The sequence below is a fragment of the Balaenoptera borealis genome (assembly GCF_965194805.1).
Source record: "Balaenoptera borealis genome assembly, chromosome: 3".
NCBI lineage: Eukaryota > Metazoa > Chordata > Mammalia > Artiodactyla > Balaenopteridae > Balaenoptera > Balaenoptera borealis.
Genome location: NC_138866.1, coordinates 174,734,567 through 174,750,947, shown reverse-complemented (window position 1 = coordinate 174,750,947; position 16,381 = coordinate 174,734,567). Strand labels below are relative to the sequence as shown.

At 37.7% G+C, this 16,381-nt stretch overlaps 1 protein-coding gene across 27 annotated transcripts in view; it reads right to left on the bottom strand.

Moving 5' to 3' along the window:
- Positions 1–16,381, bottom strand: part of MYO3A (myosin IIIA) — a 188,188-nt gene that overhangs the window by 152,588 nt on the left and 19,219 nt on the right. For all 27 annotated transcript variants that reach the window (XR_014242597.1, XR_014242598.1, XR_014242599.1 and 24 more), the window contains exons 5-6: positions 5,342–5,446; positions 4,646–4,745 (exon numbers count right to left, since the gene is read on the bottom strand). Coding sequence is in view for 18 of the 27 variants with exons in the window: in XM_082385245.1 (XP_082241371.1) it covers positions 4,646–4,745; positions 5,342–5,446 (205 nt within the window). In the remaining 9 variants the exon portion in view is untranslated. The remainder of the gene's footprint in view (positions 1–4,645; positions 4,746–5,341; positions 5,447–16,381) is intronic.

Below are 16,381 nucleotides of genomic sequence, written 5' to 3'. Positions count from 1 at the left end.
GTGATAACTGTTTGGCTAAAGAAAAGACAGAGTGCATATATACAATGGAATATTACTCAGCCATTAAAAAGAATGAAATAATGTCATTTGCAGCAACATGGATGGACCTGGAGATTATCATACTAAGTGAAGTAAGTCAGACAGAGAAAGACAAATATCATATGATATCACTTATATGCGGAATCTAAAAAAAATTGATACAAGTGAACTTGTTTACAAAACAGAAACAGACTCACAGACTTAGAGAACAAACTTATGGTTACCAGGGGAAGGGTGGGGGGAGAGATAGTTAGGGAGTTTGGGATTGACATGCACACACTGCTATATTTAAAATAAATAATCAACAATGACCTACTGTATAGTATAAGGAACTCTGCTCAATATTCTGTAATAATCTAAATGGGAAAAGAATCTGAAAAAGAATAGATGTATGTATATGTATAACTGAATCACTCTGCTGTACACCTGAAACTAACACAACATTTTTAATCAACTATACTCCAATATAAAATACAGATTTTTAAAAAAGGGAAGGATAGGGTGTTGGGGAAGTTCTCAGCCAGGCAGACAGAAGTTAGCTGGGTGCAGGGGTGAGGGGAGGTTTCCATGCAGGGAAAGCATCATGTTTGTAACTGGTCACAAAATTCAATGACATAAATCTTAGATACATAAAGAAAATTGTCATTGTGATTTCTTCATTTTGCCTCTAACTATTATGGGCTCTCCTATGTCCCTACCCACTGGCTGGGAGAAGTAAAGCTTAGTCAGATCCAAACCGTAAGTCCTCTTAGAAAGAGTTCAGGCTCTCTTGAATGAAAGTGCTTGCTCCATCTCTCAGAAGGCGCCCCTCCTTCTTCTCTCCTGAAGACGGTACTGTCTGTACAGGATGAGGGATGGCTTATAAGACCTTGTGGTGGGGAGAAGAGGGAGGGTCCTTGGGTGTGGTGGGTCCCTGGGGCCATGTTCCTTTGTCTGCCTGCCTGCTAGGGGCCCCCTGGCCCTCCTGATGGGGTCTGCATCCAGTGAGCCTGTGGCCTGTTCTCATGCAGGCAGGGCTACCTGTGTAGAGAATCCTGGCAGACAAAGGCTCAGGTTGGCTTCAGCTGGGGCTGACAATGTTCTGAGGTCTGGCTGTGACTCCTATTCAGACCTGGCCCAGGTGATCTGGGCTCTGCCCCTCACCACCCATCCTGAGCAACACCCTCTAGAAACTCCCCAGCCAGATTTGCAGTTATTTGGGGGTTAATGGGAGCAGAGGGTAGGGGTTTGGAGAAGCTTAGCTACAGTGCTTCCTGTACCTAATCACTCTGCACCTCTACGTCAGGATGATGCGATCACCCCAGTCTGGACTGGAGCAGACTCTGCAGGGACTTCGTCTGCACAGACTCTGCAGGGACTTCGTCTGGGACTCGGAATGATGGTGGTGGGAAGAGTGAGGGTAAGAGTTCCTTTCCACCCTCGTTGTCACCTTCACTTTTTAAAAGCTCATCTCACTGTCCCGCCTCTTTCTCTGTTTCACCTTTCCACAATTACCCGAGAACTGGAAAGCGTTTCCCTCTTCTTTCTGTTCTCTCTTATGCGAAACCCTACAATGGATCCCTGGAATTTCCCTCTCCATAAGCTGAAGAGAAGATAAAGCAATTTAGACAGATCTTTCTCAAGAGATAACCCAGATCTTGCTACACATTCCTATTTTTTAATATTTCCTCAGTCATTTTCTTGCATTCCTTCTGGAACAAATCTTAACCTCCCCCCAAACAGAGAGATGCTTCTGGCAGACTCGGGTTAAGGTCACATTCTTGGATAAGCAAGAGAAAAGCATGTTAACCAATTTCGAAGATCTTCCTCCGACACATGTGTAAGAGCCCTGACTGAGAAAGAGGGTGGTACATTTAAGAGACTGAAAGAAGTTGACCTGGCTCACAGGTAATAGGAAGAGGGGGTCCCTGCTGTGCACCAAGGGGCAAAAAAAGGTGTTAATCTTTCAGTGCTTACTCTGGGCCAGCAGAGAAGATCACAAGGCACAGCCCTCACCAAGGAGGGCTGACAAACCACTGACAAAATATTGAGCAAGAGAGTGGCAGGGTCAGCTGAGCCAGAGCTGCAGTGTGGGGAATGGTCTGGAAGGAGAGGAATGAGACTGGCTGCAGGGGGTCAGTAAAGTGTAGCTGCAGGAGCCCAGGTCAGAGGTGATGGTGAGGACCAGGGCAGAGAGATAAAGATGGAGAACAGAGACAGAGCCTTGTGACTCATTGTAGATGTGGGTGGTGAAGACAAAGGGAAGCTCAAGGATAAGCTAAGATTTCTAGCTTGAGCAACAAAATAGATACTGAGGACTTTTTCTAAAACAAGAAACTCTTGATATGAAGCAGATTTCCAGGGATGGATGAGGTGGTGGAATTCCATTGGAACATTCAGATCTCCAATATCCAATAATCAGCCTACTGTACATTTCATGAGGTGAGAAATCCAAATGAAAATATATTCTAAACTCCTTTACTCCCAGCTGTGGCATTCTCTGAAAATCTGATTTAAACATAAACTGAGGACCTTGATTTTCAGTTTGGTTCTGCAGTTGGTGGCTTAGTACACCGTATTCCTTATGCCCTTGAGAAGTTTCACTATGTATGAACCTCCATCCTCGGGTTTTAATTCATATGAAAACCTTAAACCATCTTAGGTGAACTGAATCCATGCCCTCTTACCATGGAGAACAGAAATATAAGCATCCTTTTATATGCAAATAATAGCATTTTAGTATCAGACACCAGGAACACATTTAATAGGCAACTGACCCTCTTTTCTAATTGTTGCTGACGTCAGTCTTTAAGTTAATTAACATAAAACCAAAGCTCTCGTTTTGTCAGCTTTCTAAATTATGACTACTTTCTAAAGATATCATAATAAAGGCCACTTTATTTACTATCTAGGTGTATATTTTTACTCTGGATTACTTTGTGGGGTGTCCCAGGAAGCTGCCTGTCCCAGAGCTACTGGTTTACCAAGTTCTTTTTTTGTGTGACTGAAGAAGATGTTTACTTACATTTGTTTTAACAGTTTTCATCTGGGCTATATATATTGTAGCCATTTTTTAGAGCAAGAGAATTATGAGATCTCAAGTTAAATATTAAGTTCTCCATTTGGGTCTGTTAAGACTGGAGCCAAAATTATTGTCTGAAGAGAGTCACGGTTCTGTCCATGGAGCAGTGAAGAGTGTTTTGTTGTTGTTTTTTAGAATTTCAGGCACAAGTTCTCATTAGTATCCTAACCCGGCCAGACTGTTCAAATGCACAGCTCTGAACTCAACTAGTAACACACACTAGCTGCATCCCAGTTACTAATCAGGAATTCATTGCCAAGCTCACTGCTGCTCCGTAGTTTTCAAATGCTCAGCTGAGGGAAAAAATACGTGGTCGTTTGAAAGATACGCTATTCAACTGTTCCTGTCTAGATGCTCTGAAGTTCATTCCTGGGTGAAGCCAGATCACTAAAGAGCTGCATACTGGGATTAAAACAATTAATTTCTAAAGTGAGTCGATTACTTTCCCTAAGCCTCATTTTCCAAAATGCAAAATGAAGGAAGAGTCACTCATTCATTCAACTATTACTCACTGAACTACTCTTCCCAAGTATTAGGTCTACAGAATAAAAGATGACATAGTCCCACCTCTTAATGACCCTGTCTGTGAGCCTAAGTATCTTTATCTACATATAAAGACCAAATAGACCATTATAATCTTATGTGATAAACACAGAAATGGAGAAATATACCGGGTACAGAAGCACAAGGAGAGACATCTTACCCAGCCTGAGTGCAGGAAGGGAGGATGACGAGGATACTGAGATGTCCTAGAATAATGCTGCCCGCTCTCACGGGTGTAGTGTGTTAGTGGGGGTCCAGTGAGACGGGGGAGGTACCACTGTCACAACTGGAAAAGGAGGAGCAGGGGTATCGGCTACAGTGCCTCTGGCTCTGACACAGACACTCCGAATTGGCTCAGTCAATACGGAAATGTATTATCTCACATGACAGAAGGTTCAGAGATAGGGGAGGTTTCAAAGTCAGTTGATTTAGTGGCTGGATTATGTCACCAAGGACCCTCCTTCTTCCCGTCTCGCAGGGCTGCCTTTCCACTTGGGATGGAACACCTCAGGATACAACAAGGTGGCTGCAGGCATCACAATAAGACATAGAAGGTCCCAAGTAAGAAAGAGACCATCTTCACTTGTGCTGCCCTCTTAGGAGGGAAAACATTTTCCCAGAGACATTTGAAGATTTCCCCTCATGTCTCAAAATCCTGGGTTTGGGCACCTGCCCATCAGGAAAGCAATCAATAGTAAGGGCCACGGGCTTACCATTTAGACTTAGTGTGATTATTTGGAGCCCGTCTATTTCAGAGAATCAACCACACATACTGCTGCAGGAGTGTTACAGGCACACGACGGCTGACTTGAAAGAAGTCACTCTTTCTTCTGGGAATCTCTCATTTGCCAAATTTTTTAAAATCTCTGCAACTTTCCTACCTCAATGAGATACTGTTTTTTCTCTTTCAATGCCTACAAAGCAAGGCTGACGGAAAATGATCAAATCACATCATACGAGTCATTTTGCGGCCCAAATCCATGCATTTCAAACAAAACTTACCAAAATCTACAAGTTTAACTCCGCCTTCGATGGTTAATAGGATGTTATTTCCTTTTATATCACGGTGGATAGTTTTGTTGTTATGCAAATGCTGAAGTCCCTAGAAGTGGGAAATAAATACATAGTGACATTTAAAGAAAGCATCAAAAACACATTTTTCAGATGGATGCATTTATACAAAATCAATAGGTAACACATGTTAATTAACAAAGGTTCTTAAATGTTTCACATTGAGTTAGTCAAATCAAAGTATATCATTTCCACTTTGGACTATATAAAAATTCAAAAAACCAGTGCATACTCCTTAGCCCTTAGCAAATAGTTTATTTAAAATGTGCTGATCTCAACAGAAGAAAACATTCTATACACTCATTTGAAATAATGGCTGTTAAAGGAATAAATAAATAAATAATGGCAAATAAAAACCTAACTATTAGTAAAAATACACATTATCTTCCTTTGCCATAATCTCAGAAATATACCTAGGAGATCAAAACTCAGGTTTCTGTTGACACAAGGAGGGTAGATCTCTAATGGAAAAAAGGAATTAGTTATGCTAAACGTTTCACATTTTGCATCTTATTCTTGCATCGATAAATACTAATGTAGTGATGTTTTGCTAAAAATAGGATCCCCACTTTTTATTTAACTGGAACTGCCTCCTAATTAATGCGCGAACAACTTAAACCCCCTTACCAACAGCGCTTCACGTAAAATGTAGGCAATTATGGGCTCACTCATTCTTTTGCCCTTCTTCAGAAATCCTTTCACAAGATCTGTCACTGATCCTCCGTTGCACAGCTATAAAAGAATATTTCAAGATAGATATTAAAATGATATGACATTTTAAGTATTTGCTATAAAAGGTTTTCTCAAAACGTTTTAAAAAACTGTTCTAATTTTTTGTTTCAAACAATTATTCCCATCATCTTTATGGTTTCATAAATGAAATGAAGATATAAACTTGTACTAGTGTACAATTAATTATTGGAACACAGTTTCCATATGAATTAATTTTTAGAAGAGAATCTGGAGAAGCACTGGGCTTGGCTTTTAAATTTAAGGATAAGAATTATGATTCTATAAATTAGTCTCAAATTTTAAGATCTAGGGCTTAAAAGCATTCTTGATTCCTGATAGTTTAATTAATAGTGCAATGTGACCTCAATCCATGGCTATATACTGTTTCATATGTGCATTAATTTAAAAACATACCTCCCTTCTGGTAAAACTTCAGAGTGTGCTGAAGTAAGGGTTACAAACACTATTTTCGAAAACTGTTTTAAGTGTCACGTTCCCTAGCTTCCTCCCTCCACACCTCCCAAGAGTAGAGGAATCTTAGAGGAAAACAAGAGGGAGGAGCAAGGTAGGGGAATTTTTCACATCCAGGTTTCTCTGAAGTTCGGTAACATGAAGTCCCACAGTAAACTTTCAAAGGGGCTGTGTATTCTCAGAAGAGAGAAACACTGACATTAGCAGTGGAACATGAGAGGGGAGATAACTAGGTAAATGGTCCCGACAAAGCTTTGACCCCGCGATCCCCTAAACGTCTGATCCATTAGCCTTTGCTGTCAGCTCTGTCTCTCCTCCCAGGGCTCTGGTCCATGGCCTCCTTGCCCTTACCCTGAACTATGGGGCCTCCTCTGACACCTCAGTGCCTGCAAACTAAGAGTCTGGCATTTCCCTGACTCTACTGACCTAAATGGAGGTAGAGAACAAAGGTGAGAGGAAGTGGATTCCTGACACCCTCATCTAAAATACTGAACACATTTTCTCTCAAACTTTTTTCTAACACAGTGATTAGATTTTATTGGATGCCTGAACACTTCTGATACATTATAGATTAGATAATAACAGCTGTGTTGGGCACATTCTTTAAGCTAGCACATTTCTAATCCACTTACATGCATTATCTGTGTATCTCACCACTCTGTGAAGTAGGAATTATTAGCATCTCCATACTAAGGATTGGGAAAGTGAGGCACAAAGTGCTAAGGTAACTTGGAAAAGATCACACCGTAGTGACAGAGCTAAGACCTCAACTTGGACAGCCTGACTTTAGAGTCCAGCCTTACATTTAATCATGACATGTCATGATCCCCCAAAAGGAGGTCTGGGCTGGCTGGTCGATCTAGCCATCATGTGTAATATTGTTTTTGTAAGTGTGTTTAAAATCTAAACACGAACTCACAAATGAACACTTAGATGCAACCCCTTTTATAACTGGTGTCTTTCTACATTCAAAGAAAACTTTCATCTTCTACAGGAATCGGTGCAGCCCTAGCATTCCCAAACCAGCATTTTCTTCTGCAGAAAAGGGAACACCTTTTAACTGGATAAGAAGAGTGTGCCGTCCTGACAGCAGAATACAGGGTCACATTGCCTCCTCTGTGGCCCAGCAAGATTGGTTCACAAAATTACTCAAAATTGACTGAAAAGAAATTGAGTCCTTTAAATTGCAGAGCACTTATTTAAAAGAACCAAGTTTTAGGACCAGTTTTTAAATTTCCAAAATTCATTGCAGGGTGACTGAATGGCTTTTCCTATGTCTCCAAAGTGTGGCCCCTTTGCTACATCTTCTGTGATTGACTATTACGTTAATTCAAGAGTAAACAGCTAGAATCTTAACAGGGGGAATAAAGGAGCCATAAAGAAATGTGCAGGACGAGGCTTCCCTGGTGGGGCAGTGGTTAAGTATCCACCTGCCAATGCAGAGGACACGGGTTCGAGCCCTGGTCCGGGAAGATCCCCCATGCCGCGGAGCAACTGGGCCTGTGTGCCACAACTACTGAGCCTGCGCTCTAGAGCCCGTGAGCCACAACTACTGAGCCCTCGTGCCTAGAGCCTGTGCTCTGCAACAAGAGAAGCCACCGCAATGAGAAGCCCGCGCACTGCAATGAAGAGTAGCCCCTGCTCACCGCAACTAGAGAAAGCCCACGTGCAGCAACGAAGACCCAACGCAGCCAAAAATAAATTTATTAATTAAATAAAAAATAAATAAATAAATTTATTTTTTAAAATGTGCAGGAAATAAAATAAAAATTGAAAAAAGAACTAATGCGATCATAGAGCTTGCACTAAGTTCAAATACCACTTTCCGGTATCAATATTTCTTTGCAATAGTTATTTTCCCCAAGTAGTAAAGTTGAGAATACAGGATTCTTTGTGATATACACTTTAGTTTTTTTTTAAAGTGAGGTATATTGAGGCATAATTTACATACAATAAAATTCACCCAATTTAGCATACAATTCTGAGTATTGACAAATATATTAGTCATGTAACCACAACAGTCAAGATAAAGAACAAATCCATCACACAAAAATCTACCCTCCTGTCTCTTTGTAGTCAAACCTCTCCCCCAGCCCCTGGCAAGCACTAATCTCTATTCTGTCCCTATAATTTTGTCTTCGCAGGAATGTCATGGGGATTGAGTCATAAGGTGTGTAGCCCATTAAGTCTAGCTCCTTTGATTTGGCACAATGAATCTGAGATTCATCTTTGTTGCTGTACATTCCTTCTTTAATGCTATTTTAATGTTAGTCATTCCTCTTTAATGCTGAGTATTCCACTGAATAGATAAACCACTGTTTGTTTATCCATTCATTAATTGAAAGACCTTTGAGTTGTTTCCAGTTTTTGGCAATTATGAGCAAAACCACTGTAAACATTTGCATAATAGGCTTTTCCGTGAATATGGTTTTCATTCCTCTTGGGAATTGTTGGGTCCTATCGGTCATATGTTTGACCTTCTAGGTATTTGCTAAACTATTTCGCAAAGTGGCTGTACCATTCTGCATTCCCACTAGCAGTGAACGAGAGTTCCAGTTGTTCCACATCCTCGTCAGCAGTTGACATTGTGACTTTTTAAAAAGCTATTCTAAATGGATCTCAAGTGATTTTGATTTGAGTTTGTCTAATGACTAATTACATTGACCATCTTTTCATGTATGTATTTGCTATCCATTTATTTTCTTTGGTGAAGTGTTCAAATTTTTGGTTCATTTTTTATTGTTTTTTTTATTATTGAGTTTTGAGAGTTCTTTATATATGTTGGATACAAGTCCTTTCTCCCAGTTTGTGGCTTGACCTTTTATTTTAAGTGTCTTTTGAAAAGCAGAAGTTCTATATTTATCATGTTAAAAATTTTACAGAAAGTGTTTTTTATGTCATATCAAGAAAATGTTTGCCTAATCCAAGGTCAAAAAATTTTTCTTCTATAATTCCTTCAGGAAGTTTTATAGTTTTAGGTTCCACATACAGGTAGGTCTATAATCTATTTTGAGTTAATTTTTGTACATGTGCTAGGTATGGATTATATATGGATGCCCAATTATTACAGAACACTTTTCTATTATTCAAAGGTGCCCAGAAAACAGAAGATATGACTCTGAATTGAATTTAAAACCTAGTTACCAACACAAGGAATAGGGGAATCTTAAATGCATATTGTTAAGTGAAAGAAGGCAATTTGAAAATGCTACATACTGTATGATTCCAACTATATGACATTCTGGAAAAGGCAATACTATGGATACTGTAAAAAGATCAATGATGAATAGGGTTCAGGGAAGAGAAAGGGAAGAATGACTAGATGGAGCACAGAGGATTTTTTAAGGCAGTGAAACAAGCCTATATGATATTGTAATGGTGGATACAGGTCATTATTTACTTGTCAAAATCCATAAAAAGTACACCACCAAGAGTGAACCCTAATGTAAACTGTGGACCTTGGATGGTACTGATGTGTCAATGTAGGTTCATCAATTGTAACAAATGCACCACTCTGGTAAGAAATGTAGATAATGGGGGAGTCTATGCATGTGTGAGGGCAGGGGACATATGAGAAATCTCTGTACCTCCCTCTCAATTTTTCTGTGACTCTAAAACTATGATAAAAAATAAAGTCTTTAAAATATCTGTAAAATGTACAACACAGAGAATTAACCCTAATGTAAACTATGGACTTTAGTTAATAATAATGCATCATTATTGTCTCATCAACTGTAACAAATGTACCATACCAATGCAAGATGTTAATAATAGAGAAAACTTGGTGGAGGGGGATTTATGGAAACTCTTTGAACTTTCCACTCATTTTTTCCATAAACCTAAACCTGTTCAAAAAAATAAAATCTATTAATTTTTTAAAATCTAGCTGCTAACATCAAGAATATTCGAAAAGGTCCTAAACTAACAATGAAGGAGCATACAAAATTACTCCAAGTTATGTCAGACCCCTTACAGGGTCTTCTTAGAAACTAATTTTTCTACTATTTGGCTGCTCCCTAAGCAGGAATAGTTTAATTTTCAGAATGGAAAGGGGTCTTTTGAATGAAACTTCAAGAAGAGGTAGATTAAAACGAAAAAAGAAAAGGAGAGGGCAAATACAACAAACATGGAAATTATTAAACAGACCATAGGGACCAAATGTCAATAAACCACAAGTTAACTTGTGGTTGACCTCTTCCTAAAGATGCTCAAGATGAGATATCACCATGAATATTCTAAATCCTCGTTTAGAATTAGCAACATTTCAAATATGCTCTAGGATGAAATTTACTTTTGTTCAATTAGCACATAATGCCTTTCATATATGAATAAAGTAAAAAAAAATTAACTGGAGTACGTTTGTTTTTAAATGAATGTGAAGGATTAAAATATATTAAAAGAAATGCAAATGTTGAATTAAGCAATAGATCATAAAAAATGAAAATGACCGTTATGTTTCCATTTACAAAGAACTGCACCCAGAGGAATGAATTGCATCATATTAACCCTATGCAATTCTTAAATCACTAAGATAGGTTAAAAGGGGGATTTGTAATAGAGGACCAGAAAACCCTTAAGTGTAGCTTCGTAGCACAATGCTATAACAGGGCCTTAATGTTCTTTCACTGAACAAAATTGAAGTATAATTTTCTTAAGCCAGAGCTACACTAATGAAAGAACAGAGCAACAGTGAAAATGAATTCTCTCCCTAGGCTGTAGTCAAACATGAAAAAAAAACCAATAACCTAAATCAAAAGGGATGATATTCTCTGAACAGATCATTACAACTCACTTCCAAAGAGAGCTTTTATAAGTTTTCAAAATGTATTGTCTTCACCGTGTTAGGAGAAATGTGAGATTTTTACTCGAATTTCTGGAAAAGTACTGACTTCTGCAGTTGGCATTTCTGACTTCTGCTGTTTTTCATTGTTTTTTGTTTATCCTAAGAATGCTCTAAGACCCTTCACTTAGTCTGACCATATCCCATGTGAGGCCACAAAAGCAGAAACTCTCATTTTCTAACACTCATTCTAGTTTTTACTTTGCTCATTTTATAAAAGCGTTTGAGTCTTTTTATAGAAACCAATTTTTAGCAAACACCTACAAGGGAAGTTTTTGGTAACTGCGGGTGTAATGTTATAAGAAACGGCTGTATTGATTGCAGAGTAACTGCACCATTTCACACTGACGAAGCAATGTGCAAAAGTTCACCTTGCTCCACAACCTCACCAATACTGGGTATTATAAGTCTTTTAAATTTTAGTCATTTTAGTGGGTGTGTACTAGTAGTTTCATTGTGGTTTTAATTTGAATTTCCCTCCAAAGTAAAGATATTAAACATATTATATATATGCTTTTGCATAGAGTCCAAACTTTTTTTGCACACTTTATAAGAAATTGGATAGATGCACTGTTGGGTGAAATTTCTATCTATTCCTAGAGTGCTGAGATTGTTTATCACAAATGGGTGTTGAATTTTGACACGTTTTTATTGATTTTTTTTCTCTTTGATTCCATTAATACAGTGAATTATGATGCAATAAATTTTAATGTTTAACAAACTTATTTTAATGTTTTAATAAAATTGCATTCCTGGGATCAATCCCATTCAGTCATAACATATTAACATTTTTATATATTACTGGATTCGATTTGTTAATATTTTGAGAAAGATTTTTTCCAAATGTGTTCATGTGAAATGTCAGAATGTATTTTCTTTTCTTGTAATATCTTTGTCTTCTTTTGTCAGTATAATGTTACCCTCATAAATGAGTCAACAAGACTGATTATTTCTTTCTTAAAGATTTCATAGGATTCATTTTTTTCCCCAGAATGACAGTGTGAAGAATTCTGTGGACTCATTCCCCGTATAACTGGTGAAAATTATAAAAATAAACAATGAGTTAAAGTCTTTGGAAATTGTAAGGATGTACAGCAAATGAAGTAACATTTAAGAACACAACTAATATTTGTAGTATTTCATTTTGTCCTCTATAGGCTTATTAACTGTACTTTTTCATTTTATTTTTAGTGGTTGCTTTAGCGTTTACAGTATGCATCTTTAACTTAACAGAATATGCCTTAAAATAATATTATACCACTTCATAAGTAATGTAAGACCCTTAAGACCGTACATTTCCATTTTTCCTCTCCTGTCCCTTTGCTATTGTTGTTATACATTTTAATTCTGCATGTAATGACCCCACGATACATAATTATAATTACGGTTTCAAACAGTGATTTTTTTTCTTTTAAAGATACTAAAAAATATAAAATACAAAGTTTCTTATTTATCTTTATATTTACCATGGATGATATTCTTCATTTCTTTTTGCAGGTCTGAGTTTCTATATGAAATCATTTTCCTTCAGCCTGAAAACTTTATTCTACATTTTTATGGTGCAGATCTCTGACGGTAAATTCTTTTCCTTTGATGAAAACATCTGTCTTTATTTTGCCTTCATTAATGAATAACATTTTCACTGTATACAGATTTCTAAGTTGAAAGGCTTTCAATGTTTTAAATATACCATTCCACTGCACTGGAGGACAGATCAGTGACCACGCTTATCTCTGACCGCTACATGTCCTCTTGGTGCTTTTATAATGTTCTCTTCATTATTAGTGTTCAGCATCTTGTTTGTGACATATCTTACTGTGGTTTTCTTTGTTTATCCTACAAGAGGGATTCTGAGCTTCTTAGATCTGTGACATTTTACTGTTTACCAAATCCAGAAAAATTTCAGCCATCATTTATTTAAATACTGTATCTCTGCCCACCCCCCACCCCCCCGCCCCTGTACTGCTCTTGGACTGAAATTACACACAGTTTAGAATACCAGATAATGTCCCATAAGTCGCAGGGGTCTTTTTCCCTTTTTTGTCTGTCTGTGCTCAGCTTCTATTTTCCGGTCTTCAAATTCACTGGTCTTTTCTTCCACATGTCTAAGCTGCTGTTAAACTCAATACTATATATTTTTCACTACAGATATTGTATTTTTCTATTCTAGAAGCTCCATTCAACTCTTTTCTATAGTTTTCATTTCTTTCAACATTATGTTCATGTTTTCCTTTTGAAATCCTTGAACGCTGTGCTAATAGCTGTATTAAAGTCTTTATCTGCTAATTCCATTATCCTGGTTATTGCTGGGTCTGATTCTTTTGACTGATTTTTATTCTGATAATGGGTCACCTTTTCCTGCTTCTTTACATATCTAATAATTTCTTATTAAATGATGGACATGACTAATTTTACATTTGAAATTCAGATTCAGATCTTGTTGTCTTCCCTTAATGAATGTTGAATTTTGTTCTGTCAGGCAGTTAATCTACTTGTGGACCAACCTGAACATTTCAAGCCCTGTTTTTGAACTTCTTATGGGAGGCCAAGGGAAGTTCTTATTCTAGGGTGAGTCTAGCCCTTCCTTTAACACATAACCTTTCTGGAGGGTCTCTACTAAGTGCCTCAGGGGTTCAACAAAGATTCCCCAATTTGGCTGATCAGAACTCAAGCATCTCTCAACCCTGCACAAACTCCAGCAGTTGTTCAGATTACTGCTTTTCAGTAATTCTTACCCTCATAATTGTTCTTTGCCCAACTGCCTGAAATCTTGCCCTATACATTTCCAGCTTGGTTTTCAGTAAAAGACTCAAGGGAACCCCTATGAAGATTTCTGGAGCGTTTTTCCTGCTTAACTCTCTCTTCTTTGAAAATCCCAGCCACTTCTGCCTTCCCAATCTTTTCAGTTCAGCAAGATAGCTGTGATCTCCTTGGGAATGTCCTCCTTATGCCCGTGGTCTGGAAACTGCCTCCAAGATTAGAGATGGGATAATTGTAGTGTTCCTCTTGTTTATTTCCTTTTCTCAATGTCACAGTCTTAAGCTGTCTCTTTCCCAGTGTTTGAAAATTGTTGTGTTTTTAAAGATATATTTTATGCAGTTTTCTAGTTATTTATGGTACAACCACGCAATGATGCAAGTTACTGTCATGGCCAGAAGCAGAAGTCCCAGATTATTTCTATGCACGCTGAAATTTGAGAAGCTCTGGCAGTGTTTTCCAAACTTTCCTTTGATAAGAATCACCTTAGTACTTGTTTAAAAAACTAGTTTCCTAAAACTCATTCTTGGAGTTTCTGCTTCAGTGGGTTTGAGATGGGGATGATTCTTATCAGAGTATCTGGAGTATATATTAAAGAACAAAGGTACCAAAAGTGTCCTGCTGTTTTTTTTTTCCAGGTGGAGGCTTAAAATGTTACCTAAAAGGTCTTCTTTTTCATTCTTTATTAGCACCCCGTTTATATTCTTCATAGTATCAGTAACAATGTGTAATTATTTAATTTGTCTATTTAGTTTTAAATCATCTTTCTGCACCATTAGACTCTAAGCCCCAGGATGACAGTTTGTCTTGTTCTCCACTGAATGCTCAGAACCTACCAAAATGCCTGGCCCAAAGTAATAGATAATATTTATGGAATTAATAAATGGCTGGATGAATAAACGTTAGTCCTAGACACTTATGCGCACACACACACACACACACACACACACACACACAATGACAGAGGCCATCTTTTCACAGCCATTATGGCTGAGGACATACTAGACAAATAGTCTCTGAGACAGAAGACTGTATTCCTCAAGCACTTAAGGTGCTGCTGTTCATCCAACCAAGAAAGGGTAAATTACAATTTTGCCCTTCGAGCTCATCAGTAGCAAATGCTTAATACCAGACTGATTTAACTCAACTTTGACTCTGTTTTTTAGTCTCCCAGTTTAGTGATAATCAGAGGCAGAAACCTGACCACCTCCCCCGACCCCCCCACCCACATGCTGCTCCTGATCCTCCACAGCAGATACTAGGAATTAATGGAAACACTGAGCAAAAGAGGTATGTACATTTTACAAAGCAGGTCAGTCAAGAGATAGGATAGCAATAAGCAAAAATTAATATAAGTATGGTATTTCAAAATGAAGCATAAGTAAAAAAAAAATACATCAGTTCTCCCTTTATGCTGACATCATTAGGAAAACCTAGAATACTAAGTAACAATAAAAATCCCCATAGACGTTTTCCAAAAAGATCAGTTCCCACAAAAGAAAACTTTCTACCCCTTCTCAGGTAGTTTCATTACAAATGTGTAACTGGAATTTCAGAGAGCTAGCAACTAGTGCTCTTCTGTATGTTCTGAAAATGAATATACAGAGAATTTAGAAGGAAATAATTCCTAAACAGAGGCCTGTATATCATTAATGCTCAAAAATGTATAGTGTAACACAATGAAAGAAAAAAACAGGAAGAAGGAAAACTGTATCAAAGTGAAAGCAATAATTCAAAAATCACAACTAAATAATAGAAAAAATAGACTACCCAGTAAAATCTGAGCAAGTAATCCCCTTCTTAGAATTTCAATTCTGGATCGAAATATAAATAAAATGATTTTTCAAGATGAAAAATCTCTGGGCAGGAGTTTGTCTAAGCTGGTACGGCCCCCCTGCACATGCCTGGCTGATAATGAGGGATATTACTGATGGCTCAGCCCCTCCAGGACACACCTTCTTCATGTAGATTCACATCAGAAGTCTAGCATTGTTAGCATGACTCTCTGGGTAACACCACAGCCCCTCTTTGGCCATCCTTTTGGTACCCTCATGCAGAATAATTTATTGGCGCTTTATTATGATAAGAGGTATAATTAGTAGTCATTTTGTAGAATAAAGTATTTATGCCACAAGCCAATTTTCTGAAAGTGCCTCTAAAGCAGCACCTGCACCATTCATGTTTATAAATCAGGTAATTGTACATCTAGCCACTTATGTGTATATATAATTAGTCTAATTTGCATATGCAAATCAATTATCTTACATACAGTTTGCCAACTTCTTGCTTTCTCTATGTTTTTCCCCCACTTTGTAAGTGCAAATATGTCAGATTCCTGAAATACTATTTTAATAAACTACCATTTATTCTTTTTTCTCAAGCCTTTTAGGGATATTTCCAATACCTCCAACTGATAATAATATAAGGACAAAGTTCAAAGAAGCTGTTAAGTCTCTGCTGATTCATTATATCAGGAAGCCACTTTGCTTGTACCTGATGTTCCAAAAGCATTTTAATCAATCTTTTCTGCTCTCTCAAAAGAACATTTAACTATGATCAGGAGTCTCCAACTCACACCTAACTCCAAGTGATTATACTGAGAAATGACAATATAATTAGAATAGGAGTTTGTTAGGCATAAAAGACAGTGACTGATCTCATTCAATATTTTTAAACTCTGGGCAAAGATCTGTACCTTGTGTCCTTGCCCATTTAGGCCTACATTAGGCAGAACACCTGAATCTTCAAATGCTAATTTTCCAATGATTCAACATGGAAAAAAATTAAAGATGCATTACTGAAAATGTTCTGAAGGATATAAATATACAAAATTTTATTCAAGACTGCATTAAGGATTTGCAGAGCAT